The 18,797-nt window shown below is 51.3% G+C and overlaps 1 protein-coding gene across 1 annotated transcript in view; it reads right to left on the bottom strand.

Annotated features, from left to right (window-relative positions):
* Positions 1-18,797, bottom strand: part of LOC311112627 (tetratricopeptide repeat protein 39B-like) — a 42,030-nt gene that overhangs the window by 1,341 nt on the left and 21,892 nt on the right. The window contains exons 5-16 of the mRNA XM_084155774.1: positions 18,396-18,463; positions 18,095-18,159; positions 14,575-14,674; positions 14,429-14,494; positions 14,201-14,309; positions 13,370-13,437; positions 13,231-13,290; positions 10,096-10,257; positions 9,121-9,212; positions 8,646-8,766; positions 8,386-8,497; positions 6,665-6,782 (exon numbers count right to left, since the gene is read on the bottom strand). Coding sequence (XP_084011900.1) covers positions 6,665-6,782; positions 8,386-8,497; positions 8,646-8,766; positions 9,121-9,212; positions 10,096-10,257; positions 13,231-13,290; positions 13,370-13,437; positions 14,201-14,309; positions 14,429-14,494; positions 14,575-14,674; positions 18,095-18,159; positions 18,396-18,463 — 1,141 coding nt within the window. The remainder of the gene's footprint in view (positions 1-6,664; positions 6,783-8,385; positions 8,498-8,645; positions 8,767-9,120; positions 9,213-10,095; positions 10,258-13,230; positions 13,291-13,369; positions 13,438-14,200; positions 14,310-14,428; positions 14,495-14,574; positions 14,675-18,094; positions 18,160-18,395; positions 18,464-18,797) is intronic.

The following is an 18,797-nucleotide window of genomic DNA, read 5'->3' as shown; positions in this document are numbered from 1 at the left end:
GGGGAGAGGGGGCGGAGGGGAGAGGGGGCGGAGGGGAGAGGGAGTGGAGGGGAGAGGGGAGGGAGGGGTATGGAGAGAGGAAGGGAGAGGGGGCGGAGGGGAGAGGGAGTGGAGGGGAGAGGGGGAGGAGGGGAGAGGGGGCGCGGAGGGGTATGGAGAGAGGAAGGGAGAGGGGGCGGAGGGGAGAGGGGGCGGAGGGGAGAGGGGGCGGAGGGGAGAGGGGGCGGAGGGGAGAGGGAGTGGAGGGGAGAGGGAGTGGAGGGGAGAGGGGAGGGAGGGGTATGGAGAGAGGAGGGGAGAGGGAGCGGAGGGGAGAGGGGGCGGAGGGGAGAGGGGGCGGAGGGGAGAGGGGGCGGAGGGGAGAGGGAGTGGAGGGGAGAGGGGGCGGAGGGGAGAGGGAGTGGAGGGGAGAGGGCGGAGGGGTATGGAGAAAGGAGGGGAGAGGGGGCGGAGGGGTATGGAGAGAGGAAGGGAGAGGGGGCGGAGGGGAGAGGGAGCGGAGGGGAGAGGGAGCGGAGGGGAGAGGGGGCGGAGGGGAGAGGGGGGGCGGAGGGGAGAGGGAGTGGAGGGGGAGAGGGCGGAGGGAGAGGGGGGCGGAGGGGAGAGGGGGCGGAGGGGAGAGGGAGTGGAGGGGAGAGGGCGGAGGGGAGGGGGGCGGAGGGGAGAGGGGGCGGAGGGGGAGAGGGAGCGGAGGGGAGAGGCGGAGGGGAGAGGGGGCGGAGGGGAGAGGGAGCGGAGGGGAGAGGGGGCGGAGGGGAGAGGGGGCGGAGGGGTATGGAGAGAGGAAGGGAGAGGGAGCGGAGGGGAGAGAGGGGGCGGAGGGGAGAAGGGGCGGAGGGGAGAGGGGGCGGAGGGGGAGAGGGGGTGGAGGGGAGAGGGGGGCGGAGGGGGAGAGGGGGCGGAGGGGAGAGGGGGCGGAGGGGAGAGGGAGTGGAGGGGAGAGGGGAGGGAGGGGTATGGAGAGAGGAGGGGAGAGGGAGCGGAGGGGAGAGGGGGCGGAGGGGAGAGGGGGAGGAGGGGAGAGGGGGCGGAGGGGAGAGGGGGCGGAGGGGTATGGAGAGAGGAAGGGAGAGGGGGCGGAGGGGAGAGGGGGCGGAGGGGAGAGGGGGGCGGAGGGGAGAGGGGGGCGGAGGGGAGAGGGGGCGGAGGGGAGAGGGGCGGAGGGGAGAGGGAGTGGAGGGGAGAGGGCGGAGGGGTATGGAGAAAGGAGGGGAGAGGGGGCGGAGGGGTATGGAGAGAGGAAGGGAGAGGGGGCGGAGGGGAGAGGGGGCGGAGGGGAGAGGGAGCGGAGGGGAGAAGGGAGCGGAGGGGAGAGGGGGCGGAGGGGAGAGGGAGTGGAGGGGAGAGGGCGGGAGGGGAGAGGGGGCGGAGGGGAGAGGGAGCGGAGGGGAGAGGGGGCGGAGGGGAGAGGGAGTGGAGGGGAGAGGGCGGAGGGGAGAGGGGGGCGGAGGGGAGAGGGGGCGGAGGGGGAGAGGGAGCGGAGGGGAGAGGGCGGAGGGGAGAGGGGGCGGAGGGGAGAGGGAGCGGAGGGGTATGGAGAGAGGAAGGGAGAGGGAGCGGAGGGGAGAGGGGGCGGAGGGGAGAAGGGGAGGAGGGGTATGGAGAGAGGAGGGGAGAGGGGGCGGAGGGGAGAGGGGGCGGAGGGGAGAGGGGGCGGAGGGGTATGGAGAGAGGAGGAGAGAGGAAGCGGAGGGGAGAGGGGGCGGAGGGAGAGGGGGCAGAGGGGTATGGAGAGAGGAGGGGAGAGGGAGCGGAGGGGAGAGGGGGCGGAGGGGAGAGGGGGCGGAGGGGAGAGGGGGCGGAGGGGTATGGAGAGAGGAGGGGAGAGGGAGCGGAGGGGAGAGGGGGGCAGAGGGGAGAGGGGGAGGAGGGGGTATGGAGAGAGGAGGGGAGAGGGGGCGGAGGGGAGAGGGGGCGGAGGGTTATGGAGAGAGGAGGAGAGAGGGGGCGGAGGGGAGAGGGGGCGGAGGGGTATGGAGAGAGGAGGGGAGGAGAGGGAGCGGAGGGGAGAGGGAGCGGAGGGGAGAGGGGGCGGAGGGGAGAGGGGCCAGAGGGGTATGGAGAGAGGAGGGGAGGAGGGAGCGGAGGGGAGAGGGGGGCGGAGGGGAGAGGGGGCAGAGGGGTATGGAGAGAGGAGGGGAGAGGGAGCGGAGGGGAGAGGGAGCGGAGGGGAGAGGGGGCGGAGGGGAGAGGGAGAGGAGAAAAGAGGGAGCGGAGGGGAGAGGGGGCGGAGGGGAGAGGGGGCGGAGGGGAGAGGGGGGGAGGGGAGAGGGGGCGGAGGGGTATGGAGAAAGGAGGGGAGAGGGGGCGGAGGGGGGAGAGGGGGCGGAGGGGAGAGGTGGCGGAGGGGTATGGAGAGAGGAGGGGAGAGGGAGCGGAGGGGAGAGGGGGCGGAGGGGAGAGGGGGCGGAGGGGAGAGGGGGCAGAGGGGTATGGAGAGAGGAGGGGAGAGGGAGCGGAGGGGAGAAGGGAGCGGAGGGGAGAGGGGGCGGAGGGGAGAGGGGGCGGAGGGGCAAGGGAGAGGGGGGAGAGGGAGCGGAGGGGGAGAGGGGGGCGGAGGGGTATGGAGAGAGGAGGGGAGAGGGAGCGGAGGGGAGAGGGAGCGGAGGGGAGAGGGGGCGGAGGGGAGAGGGGGGCGGAGGGGCAAGGGAGAGGGGGGGAGAGGGGAGCGGAGGGGAGAGGGGGCGGAGGGGGAGAGGGGGCAGAGGGGAGAGGGAGTGGAGGGGTATGGAGAAAGGAGGGAGAGGGGGCGGAGGGAGAGGGGGGCAGAGGGGGTATGGAGAGAGGAGGAGAGAGGGAGCGGAGGGGAGAGGGGGCGGAGGGGAGAGGGGGCGGAGGGGAGAGGGGCAGAGGGGGAGAGGGGGCAGAGGGGAGAGGGAGCGGAGGGGTATGGAGAGAGGAGGGGAGAGGGGGGCGGAGGGAGAGGGGGCAGAGGGGTATGGAGAGAGGAGGGGAGAGGGAGTGGAGGGGAGAGGGGGCGGAGGGGAGAGGGGGCAGAGGGGAGAGGGGGCGGAGGGGAGAGGGGGCAGAGGGGAGAGGGGGCGGAGGGGAGAGGGGGCGGAGGGGAGAGGGGGGCAGAGGGGAGAGGGAGCGGAGGGGTATGGAGAGAGGAGGAAAGAGGGGGCGGAGGGGAGAGGGGGCAGAGGGGTATGGGGGCAGAGGGGTATGGAGAGAGGAGGGGAGGAGTGGAGGGGAGGAGGGAGGGGAGAGGAGAGGAGAGGAGTATGGGGGAGAGGGGAGAGATGGGAGGTGAGAGGGTTTGAAGTTGTATTTATTTCCCATCTGTAAGTACAAGAAGTACATACATTGGAAGTTCTCTTGGAGAGAGCTCCATAGTAAAACAGGCCTTAGGAGGGGGCGTTATTCCCCCGGGTTAGAGGAGGGGGCGTTATTCCCCGGGTTAGAGGAGAGGAGGGCGCGTTATTCCCCCGGGTTAGAGGAGAGGAGGGGGCGTTATTCCCCCGGGTTAGAGGAGAGGAGGGCGCGTTATTCCCCCGGGTTAGAGGAGGGTGCGTTATTCCCCCGGGTTAGAGGAGAGGAGGGAGCGTTATTCCCCCGGGTTAGAGGAGGACGCGTTATTCCCCCGGGTTAGAGGAGGGGGCGTTATTCCCCCGGGTTAGAGGAGAGGAGGGGGCGTTATTCCCCCGGGTTAGAGGAGAGGAGGGCGCGTTATTCCCCCGGGTTAGAGGAGGACGCGTTATTCCCCCGGGTTAGAGGAGGGGGCGTTATTCCCCCGGGTTAGAGGAGAGCGCGTTATTCCCCCGGGTTAGAGGAGGGGGCGTTATTCCCCCGGGTTAGAGGAGAGGAGGGCGCGTTATTCCCCCGGGTTAGAGGAGGACGCGTTATTCCCCCGGGTTAGAGGAGAGCGCGTTATTCCCCCGGGTTAGAGGAGGGGGCGTTATTCCCCTGGGTTAGAGGAGAGGAGGGGGCGTTATTCCCCCGGGTTAGAGGAGGGGGCGTTATTCCCCCGGGTTAGAGGTTCCTATTGCTTTTAGAAAACGGTTGTCAACATACACTGAACAAAAAATATAAACGCAACATGCAACAATTTCAAAGATTTTACTGAGTTGTGCGTTGTGTTAGTAGTATAGGGCTGTGTGTACCTACCACAGGGTTTCCTTAACCTCTCCTCTGGTACCTCCAGCCATACAGTAGGTTATGTACCTACCACAGGGTTTCCTTAACCTCTCCTCTGGTACCTCCAGCCATACAGTAGGTTATGTACCTAACACAGGGTTTCCTTAACCTCTCCTCTGGTACCTCCAGCCATACAGTAGGTTATGTACCTAACACAGGGTTTCCTTAACCTCTCCTCTGGTACCTCCAGCCATACAGTAGGTTATGTACCTACCACAGGGTTTCCTTAACCTCTCCTCTGGTACCTCCAGCCATACAGTAGGTTATGTACCTAACACAGGGTTTCCTTAACCTCTCCTCTGGTACCTCCAGCCATACAGTAGGTTATGTACCTAACACAGGGTTTCCTTAACCTCTCCTCTGGTACCTCCAGCCATACAGTAGGTTATGTACCTAACACAGGGTTTCCTTAACCTCTCCTCTGGTACCTCCAGCCATACAGTAGGTTATGTACCTAACACAGGGTTTCCTTAACCTCTCCTCTGGTACCTCCAGCCATACAGTAGGTTATGTACCTAACACAGGGTTTCCTTAACCTCTCCTCTGGTACCTCCAGCCATACAGTAGGTTATGTACCTAACACAGGGTTTCCTTAACCTCTCCTCTGGTACCTCCAGCCATACAGTAGGTTATGTACCTAACACAGGGTTTCCTTAACCTCTCCTCTGGTACCTCCAGCCATACAGTAGGTTATGTACCTAACACAGGGTTTCCTTAACCTCTCCTCTGGTACCTCCAGCCATACAGTAGGTTATGTACCTAACACAGGGTTTCCTTAACCTCTCCTCTGGTACCTCCAGCCATACAGTAGGTTATGTACCTAACACAGGGTTTCCTTAACCTCTCCTCTGGTACCTCCAGCCATACAGTAGGTTATGTACCTAACACAGGGTTTCCTTAACCTCTCCTCTGGTACCTCCAGCCATACAGTAGGTTATGTACCTAACACAGGGTTTCCTTAACCTCTCCTCTGGTACCTCCAGCCATACAGTAGGTTATGTACCTACCACAGGGTTTCCTTAACCTCTCCTTGAGTACCCCCAGCCAAACAGTAGGTTATGTACCTAACACAGGGTTTCCTTAACCTCTCCTCTGGTACCTCCAGCCATACAGTAGGTTATGTACCTACCACAGGGTTTCCTTAACCTCTCCTTGAGTACCCCCAGACATTCCACTTATTGAATGTATTCCACAGCTGATTCAAATAGTCAACTAATCTTTGCCCAAGTGTTTCCATTATTTTGATAGTTACCTGTATATACAGTACACACGTATGTGGACAAAAGTATGTGGACACCTGCTCGTCGAACATCTCATTCCAAAATCATGGGCATTAATATGGAGTTGGTTCCCCCCTTTGCTGCTATAACAGCCTCCACTCTTCTGGGAAGGCTTTCCACTAGATGTTGGAACATTGCTGCGGGGACTTGCTTCCATTCAGCCACAAGAGCATTAGTGAGGTCGGGCGCTGATGTTGGGCGATTAGGCCTGGCTCGCAGTCGGTGCTCCAATTCATACCAAAGGTGTTTGATGGGGTTGAGGTCAGGGCTCTTTGCAGGCCAGTCAAGTTCTTCCACACCGATCTTAACAAACCATTTCTGTATGGACCTCGCTTTGTGCATGGGGGCATTGTCATGCTGAAACAGGAAAGGGCCTTCCCCAAACTGTTGCCACAAAGTTGGAAGCACAGAATCGTCTAGAATGTTCCCTTCACTGGAACTAAGGTGCCTGAACCATGAAAAACAGCCCCAGACCATTATTCCTCCTCCACCAAACTTTACAGTTGGCACTATGCATTCGGGCAGGTAGCGTTCTCCTGGCAGCCGCCAAACCCAGATTAGTCCGTCGCACTGCCAGATGGTGAAGCGTGATTCATCACTCCAGAGAACGCGTTCCCACTGCTACAGAGTCCAATGGCGGTAAGCTTTACACCACTCCAGCCAACGCTTGGCATGGTACATGGTGATCTTAGGCTTGTGTGCGGCTGCTCGGCCGTGGAAACCCATTTCATTAAGCTCCTGATAAACAGTTATTGTGCTGACGTTGCTTCCAGAGGCAGTTTGGAACTCGGTAGTGAGTGTTGCAACCGAGGACAGACGATTTTTACGTGCTTCAGCACTCGCAGTCCCATTCCGTGAGCTTGTGCGGCCTACCACTTTGCAGCTAAGCCGTTGTTGCTCCTAGACGTTTCCACTTCCCAATAACAGCACTTACAGTTGACCGGGGCAGCTCCAGCAGGGCAGAAATTTGACAAAGTGACTTGTTGGAAAGGTGGCATCCTATGACGGTGCCACGTTGAAAGTCACTGAGCTCTTCTGTAAGGCCATTCTACTGCCAATGTTTGTCTATGGAGATTGCATGGCTGTGTGCTCGATTTAATGCAACGGGTGTGGCTGAAATAGCCGAATCCACTATTTTGAAGGGGTGTCCACATACTTTTGGCAGGAAATGAGGTGTGAAACTGTGAATATAAATATGGTATATGTGGGTGTTTCATACCTGGACAGAACCTGTTTGGGTGTCATACCTGGACAGAACCTGTGTGAAGCACAGCTCCGCCTGCAGTAGTCTTCCCAGGTGTTTAAGACAGAGACCTTTTAACATCTGAACCAGACACTGGTCATCAGGATGGTACTCTGACGGACCTGGAGGGAGCGAGGGAGGAAGGGAGGTTAAAGAATTGTATTCCCCTTCAGACTTGTCAAGACTATGAGCGACTATTTTTCAATGAAAGGAGGAGACACAAAGACCCAGCGTCTACTACCGCGCAACAGCCAATTGGGGGAAGGCAGCTCTCGCTTGCAAGCTTGGCTAACATCCAAACTGCTGTCATGCTTGGCTAACAACCAAACCGCCGTCATGCTTGGCTAACAACCAAAACGCTGTCATGCTTTGCTAACATCCAAACTGCCGTCATGCTAACAACCAAAACGCTGTCATGCTTGGCTAACAACCAAAACGCTGTCATGCTTGGCTAACAACCAAACCGCCGTCATGCTTGGCTAACATCCAAACTGCCGTCATGCTTGGCTAACAACCAAAACGCTGTCATGCTTGGCTAACAACCAAAACGCTGTCATGCTTGGCTAACATCCAAACTGCCGCCATGCTTGACTAACAACCAAACCGTTGTCATGCTTGGCTAACATCCAAACTGCTGTCATGCTTGGCTAACAACCAAAACGCTGTCATGCTTTGCTAACATCCAAACTGCCGTCATGCTAACAACCAAAACGCTGTCATGCTTGGCTAACAACCAAAACGCTGTCATGCTTGGCTAACAACCAAAACGCTGTCATGCTTGGCTAACATCCAAACTGCCGCCATGCTTGGCTAACAACCAAAACGCTGTCATGCTTGGCTAACAACCAAAACGCTGTCATGCTTGACTAACAACCAAACCGTTGTCATGCTTGGCTAAGAACCAAACCGCTGTCATGCTTGGCTAACAACCAAACCGCCGTCATGCTTGGCTAACATCCAAACCGCCGTCATGCTTGGCTAACAACCAAACCGCCATCATGCTTGGCTAACAACCAAACCTTTATCATGCTTGGCTAACAACCAAACTGGCGTCATGCTTGGCTAAAAACTGGCATAATGCTTGGCTAACAACCAAACCACTGTCATGCTTGGCTACAACCGCCGTCATGCTTGGCTACAACCGCCATCATGCTTGGCTAACAACCAAACCGCCGTCATGCTTGGCTACCAACCAAACCGCCGTCATGCTTGGTTAACAACCAAACCGCCGTCATGCTTGGTTAACAACCAAACCGCCGTCATGCTTGGCTAACAACCAAACCGCCGTCATGCTTGGCTAACAACCAAACCGCCGTCATGCTTGACTACAACCGCCGTCATGATTGGCTAACATCCAAACCGCCGTCATGCTTGGCTAACAACCAAACCGCCGTCATGCTTGGCTAACATCCAAACCGCCGTCATGCTTGGCTAACATCCAAACCACCGTCATGATTGGCTAACATCCAAACCGCCGTCATGCTTGACTACAACCGCCGTCATGATTGGCTAACAACCAAACCGCCGTCATGCTTGGCTAACATCCAAACCGCCGTCATGCTTGACTACAACCGCCGTCATGCTTGGCTAACATCCAAACCGCCGTCATGCTTGGCTAACAACCAAACCGCCGTCATGCTTGCCGTCTGAAGGAGATCTCATTACTTGATCTCTATCTCGGCTTGTCTGAACGGCTCGTTAAAGAGGAGTTGTGAATGTGTTTACTGGGGTCGTTGCACAGCTCCTCCTCTGTCTTCTCTATGGTGATGAGGAGACTCTCTGTGGCGTCTGCTCTCTTTCCTACGATGGTGAAACCATTCCATATATACATCATCTCCTACACACACACAGAGAGAGAGAGAGAGAGAGAGAGAGAGGGGGGGGAGGGGGAGAGAGAGAGAGAGAGAGCATCAGAATGGAAAATCGTTATTAAGTGTGTGTGTGTGTGTGTGTGTGTGTGTGTGTGTGTGTGTGTGTGTGCTCACCAGTGCTGGCACCACAAGTTTGACAGGGTTACTAGTGTTGTATCGTCTTGATTTCCTCACTGCAAACTTCTCTGTAGGTATGGACTTCCCTGCTAGTCTCTGCTTCAGCCCCTCCACCTGCCTGCACACACGCAGACAGACACACACGCAGACAGACAGACACGCAGACAGACAGGCAGACAGACATACACGCAGACAGACAGACAGACAGGCAGACAGACAGACACACAGACAGACAGACACACACAGACAGGCAGACAGACAGACAGACACGCAGACAGACACACACGCAGACAGACAGACAGACACGCAGACAGGCAGACAGACAGACAGACAGACAGACTACATATTAGACCTCATACAGACCCATGAAGAATGTATGACCGGCCAGTGAGCTGCTATGAATGTTTTATGACCTACTATGAGCTGTCAATGAGCAGTTATGAATGCTGTCTGTGAAGAGGTGTAAGCTCACCTGAACAGCTCTACCACGTTCTCTCCTGTCTTCTTGATCTCCTCTTCAGGCAACATAGACAGGATAGCAGCCTTCTGATAGACATAGATGGCCTACAGAGACACAGGGTCAGGGTGAGAGTCTCCCTATCCAGGGTGTGTGTCCCTCTCCAGGGTGTGTGTCTCCCTCTCCAGGGTGTGTCTCCCTCTCCAGGGTGTGTGTCCCTCTCCAGGGTGTGTGTCCCTCTCCAGGGTGTGTGTCCCTCTCCAGGGTGTGTCTCCCTCTCCAGGGTGTGTGTCCCTCTCCAGGGTGTGTGTCCCTCTCCAGGGTGTGTCTCCCTCTCCAGGGTGTGTGTCCCTCTCCAGGGTGTGTGTGTCCCTCTCCAGGGTGTGTGTCTCCCTCTCCAGGGTGTGTGTCCCTCTCCAGGGTGTGTCTCCCTCTCCAGGGTGTGTGTCTCCCTCTCCAGGGTGTGTGTCCCTCTCCAGGGTGTGTGTCCCTCTCCAGGGTGTGTCTCCCTCTCCAGGGTGTGTGTCCCTCTCCAGGGTGTGTGTCCCTATCCAGGGTGTGTGTCCCTCTCCAGGGTGTGTGTCCTCTCCAGGGTGTGTGTGTCCCTCTCCAGGGTGTGTGTCTCCCTCTCCAGGGTGTGTCTCCCTCTCCAGGGTGTGTGTCCCTCTCCAGGGTGTGTGTCCCTCTCCAGGGTGTGTGTCCCTCTCCAGGTGTGTGTCCCTCTCCAGGGTGTGTTTCCCTCTCCAGGGTGTGTGTCCCTCTCCAGGGTGTGTGTCCCTCTCCAGGGTGTGTGTCCCTCTCCCAGGGTGTGTGTCTCCCTCTCCAGGGTGTGTGTCTCCCTCTCCAGGGTGTGTGTCCCTCTCCAGGGTGTGTGTCCCTCTCCAGGGTGTGTGTCTCCCTCTCCAGGGTGTGTGTCTCCCTCTCCAGGGTGTGTGTGTCCCTCTCCAGGGTGTGTGTCCCTCTCCAGGGTGTGTGTGTGTGTGTCCCTACCTTGGACCAGCGACTCTCCTTACAGAGCAGGTCAGCGTATCTGTATGCTTGCAGCCAGTCCTGAGTGAAGGAGTGACTCCACATCAACTCCCAGTAACACAGGTGGTGGATCTGTCTCCACTGAGACTGGGCTGAGATACACTCCTCAAACTTTAACTGGGCCTGGGGAGGGGGGAGGGAGAGAGGGGGAGAGAGAGAGAGATAGAGAGGGAGAGGTGGAGAGGTGGAGGTGGAGAGGGAGAGAGGTGGAGAGGGAGAGAGAGGTGGAGAGAGAGAGGTGGAGAGGGAGAGAGAGGTGGAGAGGGAGAGAGAGGTGGAGAGGGAGGGAGAGAGAGAGAGAAAGAGAGGTGGAGAGAGAGAGAGGTGGAGAGGGAGGGGGAGAGAGAAGAGAGAGAGAGAGAGAGAGAGAGAGAGAGAGAGAGAGAGAGAGAGAGAGAGAGAGAGAGAGAGAGAGAGAGAGAGAGTTGGTGGAGAGGGAGAGAGAGAGAGAGAGAGAGAGAGAGGTGGAGAGAGAGGAGAGAGAGGGAGAGAGAGAGAGAGAGAGGTGGAGAGGGAGAGAGAGAGAGAGAGAGAGAGAGAGAGAGAGAGAGAGAGAGAGAGAGAGAGGTGGAGAGGGAGAGAGAGGTGGAGAGAGAGAGAGAGGTGGAGAGGGAGGGAGAGAGGTAGAGAGAGAGAGAGAGAAGAGAGAGAGAGAGAGAGAGGTGGAGAGAGAGAGAGAGAGGTAGAGAGAGAGAGAGGTAGAGAGAGAGAGGTAGAGAGAGAGAGAGAGAGAGAGAGAGAGAGAGAGAGAGAGAGAGAGAGAGAGAGAGAGAGAGAGAGAGAGAGAGAGAGAGAGAGAGAGAGAGAGAGAGAGAGAGAGAGAGAGAGAGAGAGAGAGAGAGAGAGAGAGAGAAGAGAGAGAAGAGAGAGAGAGAGAGAGAGGGAGAGAGAGACAGGTTGATGGAGATGTCATTGTATACCACTTAGTTCTCAGCAGGTTGGTGTTGTGTTAGTCTTATTTCCTGTAGTGATGATAGTAGCTTCTATGTACATAACATTTGCATGAAATGTGATGATAGTAGCTTCTATGTACATAACATTTGTATGAAATGTGATGATAGCAGCTTCTATGTACATAACATTTGCATGAAATGTGATGATAGTAGCTTCTATGTACATAACATTTGTATGAAATGTGATGATAGTAGCTTCTATGTACATAACATTTGTATGAAATGTGATGATAGCAGCTTCTATGTACATAACATTTGTATGAAATGTGATGATAGCAGCTTCTATGTACATAACATTTGCATGAAATGTGATGATAGTAGCTTCTATGTACATAACATTTGTATGAAATGTGATGATAGTAGCTTCTATGTACATAACATTTGTATGAAATGTGATGATAGTAGCTTCTATGTACATAACATTTGTATGAAATGTGATGATAGTAGCTTCTATGTACATAACATTTGTATGAAATGTGATGATAGCAGCTTCTATGTACATAACATTTGTATGAAATGTGATGATAGTAGCTTCTATGTACATAACATTTGTATGAAATGTGATGATAGTAGCTTCTATGTACATAACATTTGTATGAAATGTGATGATAGTAGCTTCTATGTACATAACATTTGTATGAAATGTGATGATAGTAGCTTCTATGTACATAACATTTGTATGACATGTGATGATAGTAGCTTCTATGTACATAACATTTGTATGAAATGTGATGATAGTAGCTTCTATGTACATAACATTTGTATGAAATGTGATGATAGTAGCTTCTATGCACATAATGTTTGTATGAAATGTGATAATACAGTGAGGGAAAAAAGTATTTGATCCCCTGCTGATTTTGTACATTTGCCCACTGACAAAGAAATGATCAGTCTATAATTTTAATGGTAGGTTTATTTGAACAGTGAGAGACAGAATAACAACAACAAAATCCAGAAAAACGCATGTCAACAATGTTATAAATAGATTTGCATTTTAATGAGGGAAATAAGTATTTGACCCCCTCTCAATCAGAAAGATTTCTGGCTCCCAGGTGTCTTTTATACAGGTAACGAGCTTGTCAATGATCTCAAGGCAGCTGGGACCATAGTCACCAAGAAAACAATTGGAAACACACTACGCCGTGAAGGACTGAAATCCTGCAGCGCCCGCAAGGTCCCCCTGCTCAAGAAAGCACATATACAGGCCCATCTGAAGTTTGCCAATTAACATCTGAATGATTCAGATGAGAACTGGGTGAAAGTGTTGTGGTCAGATGAGACCAAAATCGAGCTCTTTGGGATCAACTCAACTCGCCGTGTTTGGAGGAGGAGGAATGCTGCCTATGACCCCAAGAACACCATCCCCACCGTCAAACATGGAGGTGGAAATATTATGCTTTGGGGGTGTTTTTCTGCTAAGGGGACAGGACAACTTCACCGCATCAAAGGGATGATGGACGGGGCCATGTACCGTCAAATCTTGGGTGAGAACCTCCTTCCCTCAGCCAGGGCATTGAAAATGGGTCGTGGATGGGTATTCCAGCATGACAATGACCCAAAACACACGGCCAAGGCAACAAAGGAGTGGCTCAAGAAGAGGCACATTAAGGTCCTGGAGTGGCCTAGCCAGTCTCCAGACCTTAATCCCATAGAAAATCTGTGGAGGGAGCTGAAGGTTCGAGTTGCCAAACGTCAGCCTCGAAACCTTAATGACTTGGAGAAGATCTGCAAAGAGGAGTGGGACAAAATCCCTCCTGAGATGTGTGCAAACCTGGTGGCCAACTGCAAGAAACGTCTGACCTCTGTGATTGCCAATAAGGGTTTTGCCACCAAGTACTAAGTCATTATTTTGCAGAGGGGTCAAACACTTATTTCCCTCATTAAAATGCAAATCAATTTATAACATTTTTGACTGCATTTTTCTGGATTTTGTTGTTGTTATTCTGTCTCTCACTGTTCAAATAAACCTACCATTAAAATTATAGACTGATCATTTCTTTGTCAGTGGGCAAACGTACAAAATCAGCAGGGGATCAAATACTTTTTTCCCCCTCACTGTAGTAGCTTCTATGTACATAACGTCTGTATGAAATACACTTTAAAAAAATATTTGTATATAAGTTTTATTTGACGTTTCACCCACCATCTCGAAGCTTCCTCTGAGCACAGCGATCCGAGCAGAGTAGAACAGAATGATTGACCCCTAGAAGAGGAACACTCACATCAGTACTCACACTTCCATGCAGTCTGTCTGTATTACAGTACGTGTGTGTGATACTTACGTTAGGGAACTTCTCCAGGTAGGGTTGCAGTAAGGATTCTGCCTCTACAAGGTTTCCTTCTCCAGTACCTGAAACAACCGTCACACAACCATCACACAACCAATGCTGTGACAAGGTTACCTTCTTCGGTACCTGAAACGCACAACAACCACAACACAACCGCCATACAACCATGATAGAACCAGAATAAAACCACCATACAACCATGATAAAACCACCATACAACCATGATAGAACCAGAATAAAACCACCATACAACCATGATAAAACCACCATACAACCATGATAAAACCACCATACAACCATGATAGAACCAGAATACAACCACCATACAACCAACAACCTTCACAAATAACCACAACCACCAAACAAATATCACAAAATTACTAACCTTCTCCGAAACCTGGAACACACAACAACCGTCATTCAACCATCACACAACCTTTACACAACTATGAACCAGTGTGTGTATCCCCTACCCAGTATGAGCGTAACATAAGTATGGTAGAGCAGCAACTATGAACCAGTGTGTGTATCCCCTACCCAGTATGAGTGTAACATAAGTATGGTACAGCAGCAACTATGAACCAGTGTGTGTATCCCCTACCCAGTATGAGTGTAACATAAGTATGGTACAGCAGCAACTATGAACCAGTGTGTGTATCCCCTACCCAGTATGAGCGTAACATAAGTATGGTACAGCAGCAACTATGAACCAGTGTGTGTATTCCCTACCCAGTATGAGTGTAACATAAGTATGGTACAGCAGCAACTATGAACCAGTGTGTGTATTCCTACCCAGTATCTATGAACCAGTGTGTGTATTCCTACCCAGTATGAGCGTAACATAAGTATGGTACAGCAGCAGTGTCAACACACTGAGCACAGCTCTGAGACCGTGGCTGGCCGCTCCTTCTTTCAGCTGAGACAGGCCAAAGTCCTACAGGACACAAGACATAACACCTCGTGTAAGCATTCATAACAGTTCATACCTCCTGCTAACAGCTATGTAAAGCACCCGTTACAAGCGTTCATAGCAGCTCATTGCTGAGAACTCACTCTGTTGCCAGAGAAGCCGATGACCTCCAGCAACCTGAGGATTCTTTGAGGAAGAAGGGACAGCATCTGACAGAGAAAACAAACTTGTTAAGAAAACACCTTTATTTTTCTCTCTCACACCAAAAAGCCCCACCCGTCTCTCTTACCAGGTTGAAGGATCCGATACCCAGTCTCACTCCTCCTTCAAACTGCCTGAACGATTCACTGCTATGGTCCTGAGTCACGTTCAGAATATTCTGACATTCCCTATAGGAAGAGAGCACAGGATATTATGTCACACACAGGAAGTGATGTCAAACACAGGAAGTATGTCACAGTTTCTAGAATTAAGATGTTATGTCATAAGTACTGTCCCCAAGCCAGTTATACCCATATTAGATCTATCTACTAGTCCCCCAGCCAGTTATACCCATATTAGATCTATCTACTAGTCCCCCAGCCAGTTATACCCATATTAGATCTATCTACTAGTCCCCCAGCCAGTTATACCCATATTAGATCTATCTACTAGTCCCCCAGCCAGTTATACCCATATTAGATCTATCTACTAGTCCCCCAGCCAGTTATACCCATATTAGATATATCTACTAGTCCCCCAGCCAGTTATACCCATATTAGATCTATCTACTAGTCCCCCAGCCAGTTATACCCATATTAGATCTATCTACTAGTCAACCCAGCCAGTTATACCCATATTAGATCTATCTACTAGTTCCCCAGCCAGTTATACCCATATTAGATCTATCTACTAGTCCCCCAGCCAGTTATACCCATATTAGATCTATCTACTAGTCAACCCAGCCAGTTATACCCATATTAGATCTATCTACTAGTCCCCCAGCCAGTTATACCCATATTAGATCTATCTACTAGTCCTCCAGCCAGTTATACCCATATTAGATCTATCTACTAGTCCCCCAGCCAGTTATACCCGTATTAGATCTATCTACTAGTCCCCCAGCCAGTTATACCCATATTAGATCTATCTACTAGTCAACCCAGCCAGTTATACCCATATTAGATCTATCTACTAGTCCCCCAGCCAGTTATACCCATATTAGATCTATCTACTAGTCCTCCAGCCAGTTATACCCATATTAGATCTATCTACTAGTCCCCCAGCCAGTTATACCCATATTAGATCTATCTACTAGTCCCCCAGCCAGTTATACCCATATTAGATCTATCTACTAGTCCCCCAGCCAGTTATACCCATATTAGATCTATCTACTAGTCAACCCAGCCAGTTAAACCCATATTAGATCTATCTACTAGTCCCCCAGCCAGTTATACCCATATTAGATCTATCTACTAGTCCCCCAGCCAGTTATACCCATATTAGATCTATCTACTAGTCCCCCAGCCAGTTATACCCATATTAGATCTATCTACTAGTCCCCCAGCCAGTTATACCCATATTAGATCTATCTACTAGTCAACCCAGCCAGTTATACCCATATTAGATCTATCTACTAGTCCCCCAGCCAGTTATACCCATATTAGATCTATCTACTAGTCCCCCAGCCAGTTATACCCATATTAGATCTATCTACTAGTCCCCCAGCCAGTTATACCCATATTAGATCTATCTACTAGTCCCCCAGCCAGTTATACCCATATTAGATCTATCTACTAGTCAACCCAGCCAGTTATACCCATATTAGATCTATCTACTAGTCCCCCAGCCAGTTATACCCATATTAGATCTATCTACTAGTCCCCCAGCCAGTTATACCCATATTAGATCTATCTACTAGTCAACCCAGCCAGTTATACCCATATTAGATCTATCTACTAGTCCCCCAGCCAGTTATACCCATATTAGATCTATCTACTAGTCCCCCAGCCAGTTATACCCATATTAGATCTATCTACTAGTCCCCCAGCCAGTTATACCCATATTAGATCTATCTACTAGTCCCCCAGCCAGTTATACCCATATTAGATCTATCTACTAGTCAACCCAGCCAGTTATACCCATATTAGATCTATCTACTAGTCCCCCAGCCAGTTATACCCATATTAGATCTATCTACTAGTCCCCCAGCCAGTTATACCCATATTAGATCTATCTACTAGTCCCCCAGCCAGTTATACCCATATTAGATCTATCTACTAGTCCCCCAGCCAGTTATACCCATATTAGATCTATCTACTAGTCCCCCAGCCAGTTATACCCATATTAGATCTATCTACTAGTCCCCCAGCCAGTTATACCCATATTAGATCTATCTACTAGTCAACCCAGCCAGTTATACCCATATTAGATCTATCTACTAGTCCCCCAGCCAGTTATACCCATATTAGATCTATCTACTAGTCCCCCAGCCAGTTATACCCATATTAGATCTATCTACTAGTCCCCCAGCCAGTTATACCCATATTAGATCTATCTACTAGTCCCCCAGCCAGTTATACCCATATTAGATCTATCTACTAGTCCCCCAGCCAGTTATACCCATATTAGATCTATCTACTAGTCAACCCAGCCAGTTATACCCATATTAGATCTATCTACTAGTCCCCCAGCCAGTTATACCCATATTAGATCTATCTACTAGTCCCCCAGCCAGTTATACCCATATTAGATCTATCTACTAGTCCCCCAGCCAGTTATACCCATATTAGATCTATATACTAGTCAACCCAGCCAGTTATACCCATATTAGATCTATCTACTAGTCCCCCAGCCAGTTATACCCATATTAGATCTATCTACTAGTCAACCCAGCCAGTTATACCCATATTAGATCTATCTACTAGTCCCCCAGCCAGTTATACCCATATTAGATCTATCTACTAGTCCCCCAGCCAGTTATACCCATATTAGATCTATCTACTAGTCCCCCAGCCAGTTATACCCATATTAGATCTATCTACTAGTCCCCCAGCCAGTTATACCCATATTAGATCTATCTACTAGTCAACCCAGCCAGTTATACCCATATTAGATCTATCTACTAGTCAACCCAGCCAGTTATACCCATATTAGATCTATCTACTAGTCCCCCAGCCAGTTATACCCATATTAGATCTATCTACTAGTCCCCCAGCCAGTTATACCCATATTAGATCTATCTACTAGTCCCCCAGCCAGTTATACCCATATTAGATCTATCTACTAGTCAACCCAGCCAGTTATACCCATATTAGATCTATCTACTAGTCCCCCAGCCAGTTATACCCATATTAGATCTATCTACTAGTCCCCCAGCCAGTTATACCCATATTAGATCTATCTACTAGTCCCCCAGCCAGTTATACCCATATTAGATCTATCTACTAGTCCCCCAGCCAGTTATACCCATATTAGATCTATCTACTAGTCCCCCAGCCAGTTATACCCATATTAGATCTATCTACTAGTCCCCCAGCCAGTTATACCCATATTTGATCTATCTACTAGTCAACCCAGCCAGTTATACCCATATTAGATCTATCTACTAGTCCCCCAGCCAGTTATACCCATATTAGATCTATCTACTAGTCCCCCAGCCAGTTATACCCATATTAGATCTATCTACTAGTCCCCCAGCCAGTTATACCCATATTAGATCTATCTACTAGTCAACCCAGCCAGTTATACCCATATTAGATCTATTCCATCTGATTCAACAAGTGAAGTTATTACAACTAGGATCTATGACTGGTTTGGGGAACACTGACTTGTAAATCTGGTAACTTGTGCGTATTTTGATCCCTCCTTTGATGAAGCTGATCATGTTTTCATCCTGTTGAAAGAAAAAGAGAAGAAGAAGAAAACATTATCAGGGTTGGGATATGTTACCTGTGTATATTAGGGTTGGGATATGTTACCTGTGTATATTAGGGGTAGGATATGTTACCTGTATATATTAGGATTGGGATATGTTACCTGTATATATTAGGGGTAGGATATGTTACCTGTATATATTAGGGGTAGGATATGTTACCTGTATATATTAAGATAAGGTTTAGGACATCTCACCTGTACGAAGGTTAGCGTGGCTTTCTGCAGCAGGCACTCAGCATAGCAGATCTCTGCATGCATCTCCTCTGGAACACACATGTTATAGTCAAACACACAAACACACAAACACACAAACACACGCATTCCCTTTGGGTCATTTAGCTCCTCTCCAGAGGGACTTCCAGTTAGTGGTTCATCTACATAGGGTAGGTGGATATAGAAATCCTTCCTCAAAACAACAGCTCTCAGCCAAATCAGTGCTAGTGAGTAAAGACAAGTTCAAGAGAGGCAACACTCACCTTCTCTGAGGTGGTCAGAGAGGCAACACTCACCTTCTCTGAGGTGGTCAGAGAGGCAACACTCACCTTCTCTGAGGTGGTCAGAGAGGCAACACTCACCTTCTCTGAGGGGGTCAGAGAG

The sequence above is a fragment of the Coregonus lavaretus genome (genome assembly GCF_964263955.1).
Source record: "Coregonus lavaretus genome assembly, chromosome: 39".
NCBI classification, from domain to species: domain Eukaryota; kingdom Metazoa; phylum Chordata; class Actinopteri; order Salmoniformes; family Salmonidae; genus Coregonus; species Coregonus lavaretus.
The sequence above is the reverse complement of the archived record's forward strand: the minus strand, read 5'-3'. Positions and strand labels throughout refer to the sequence as shown.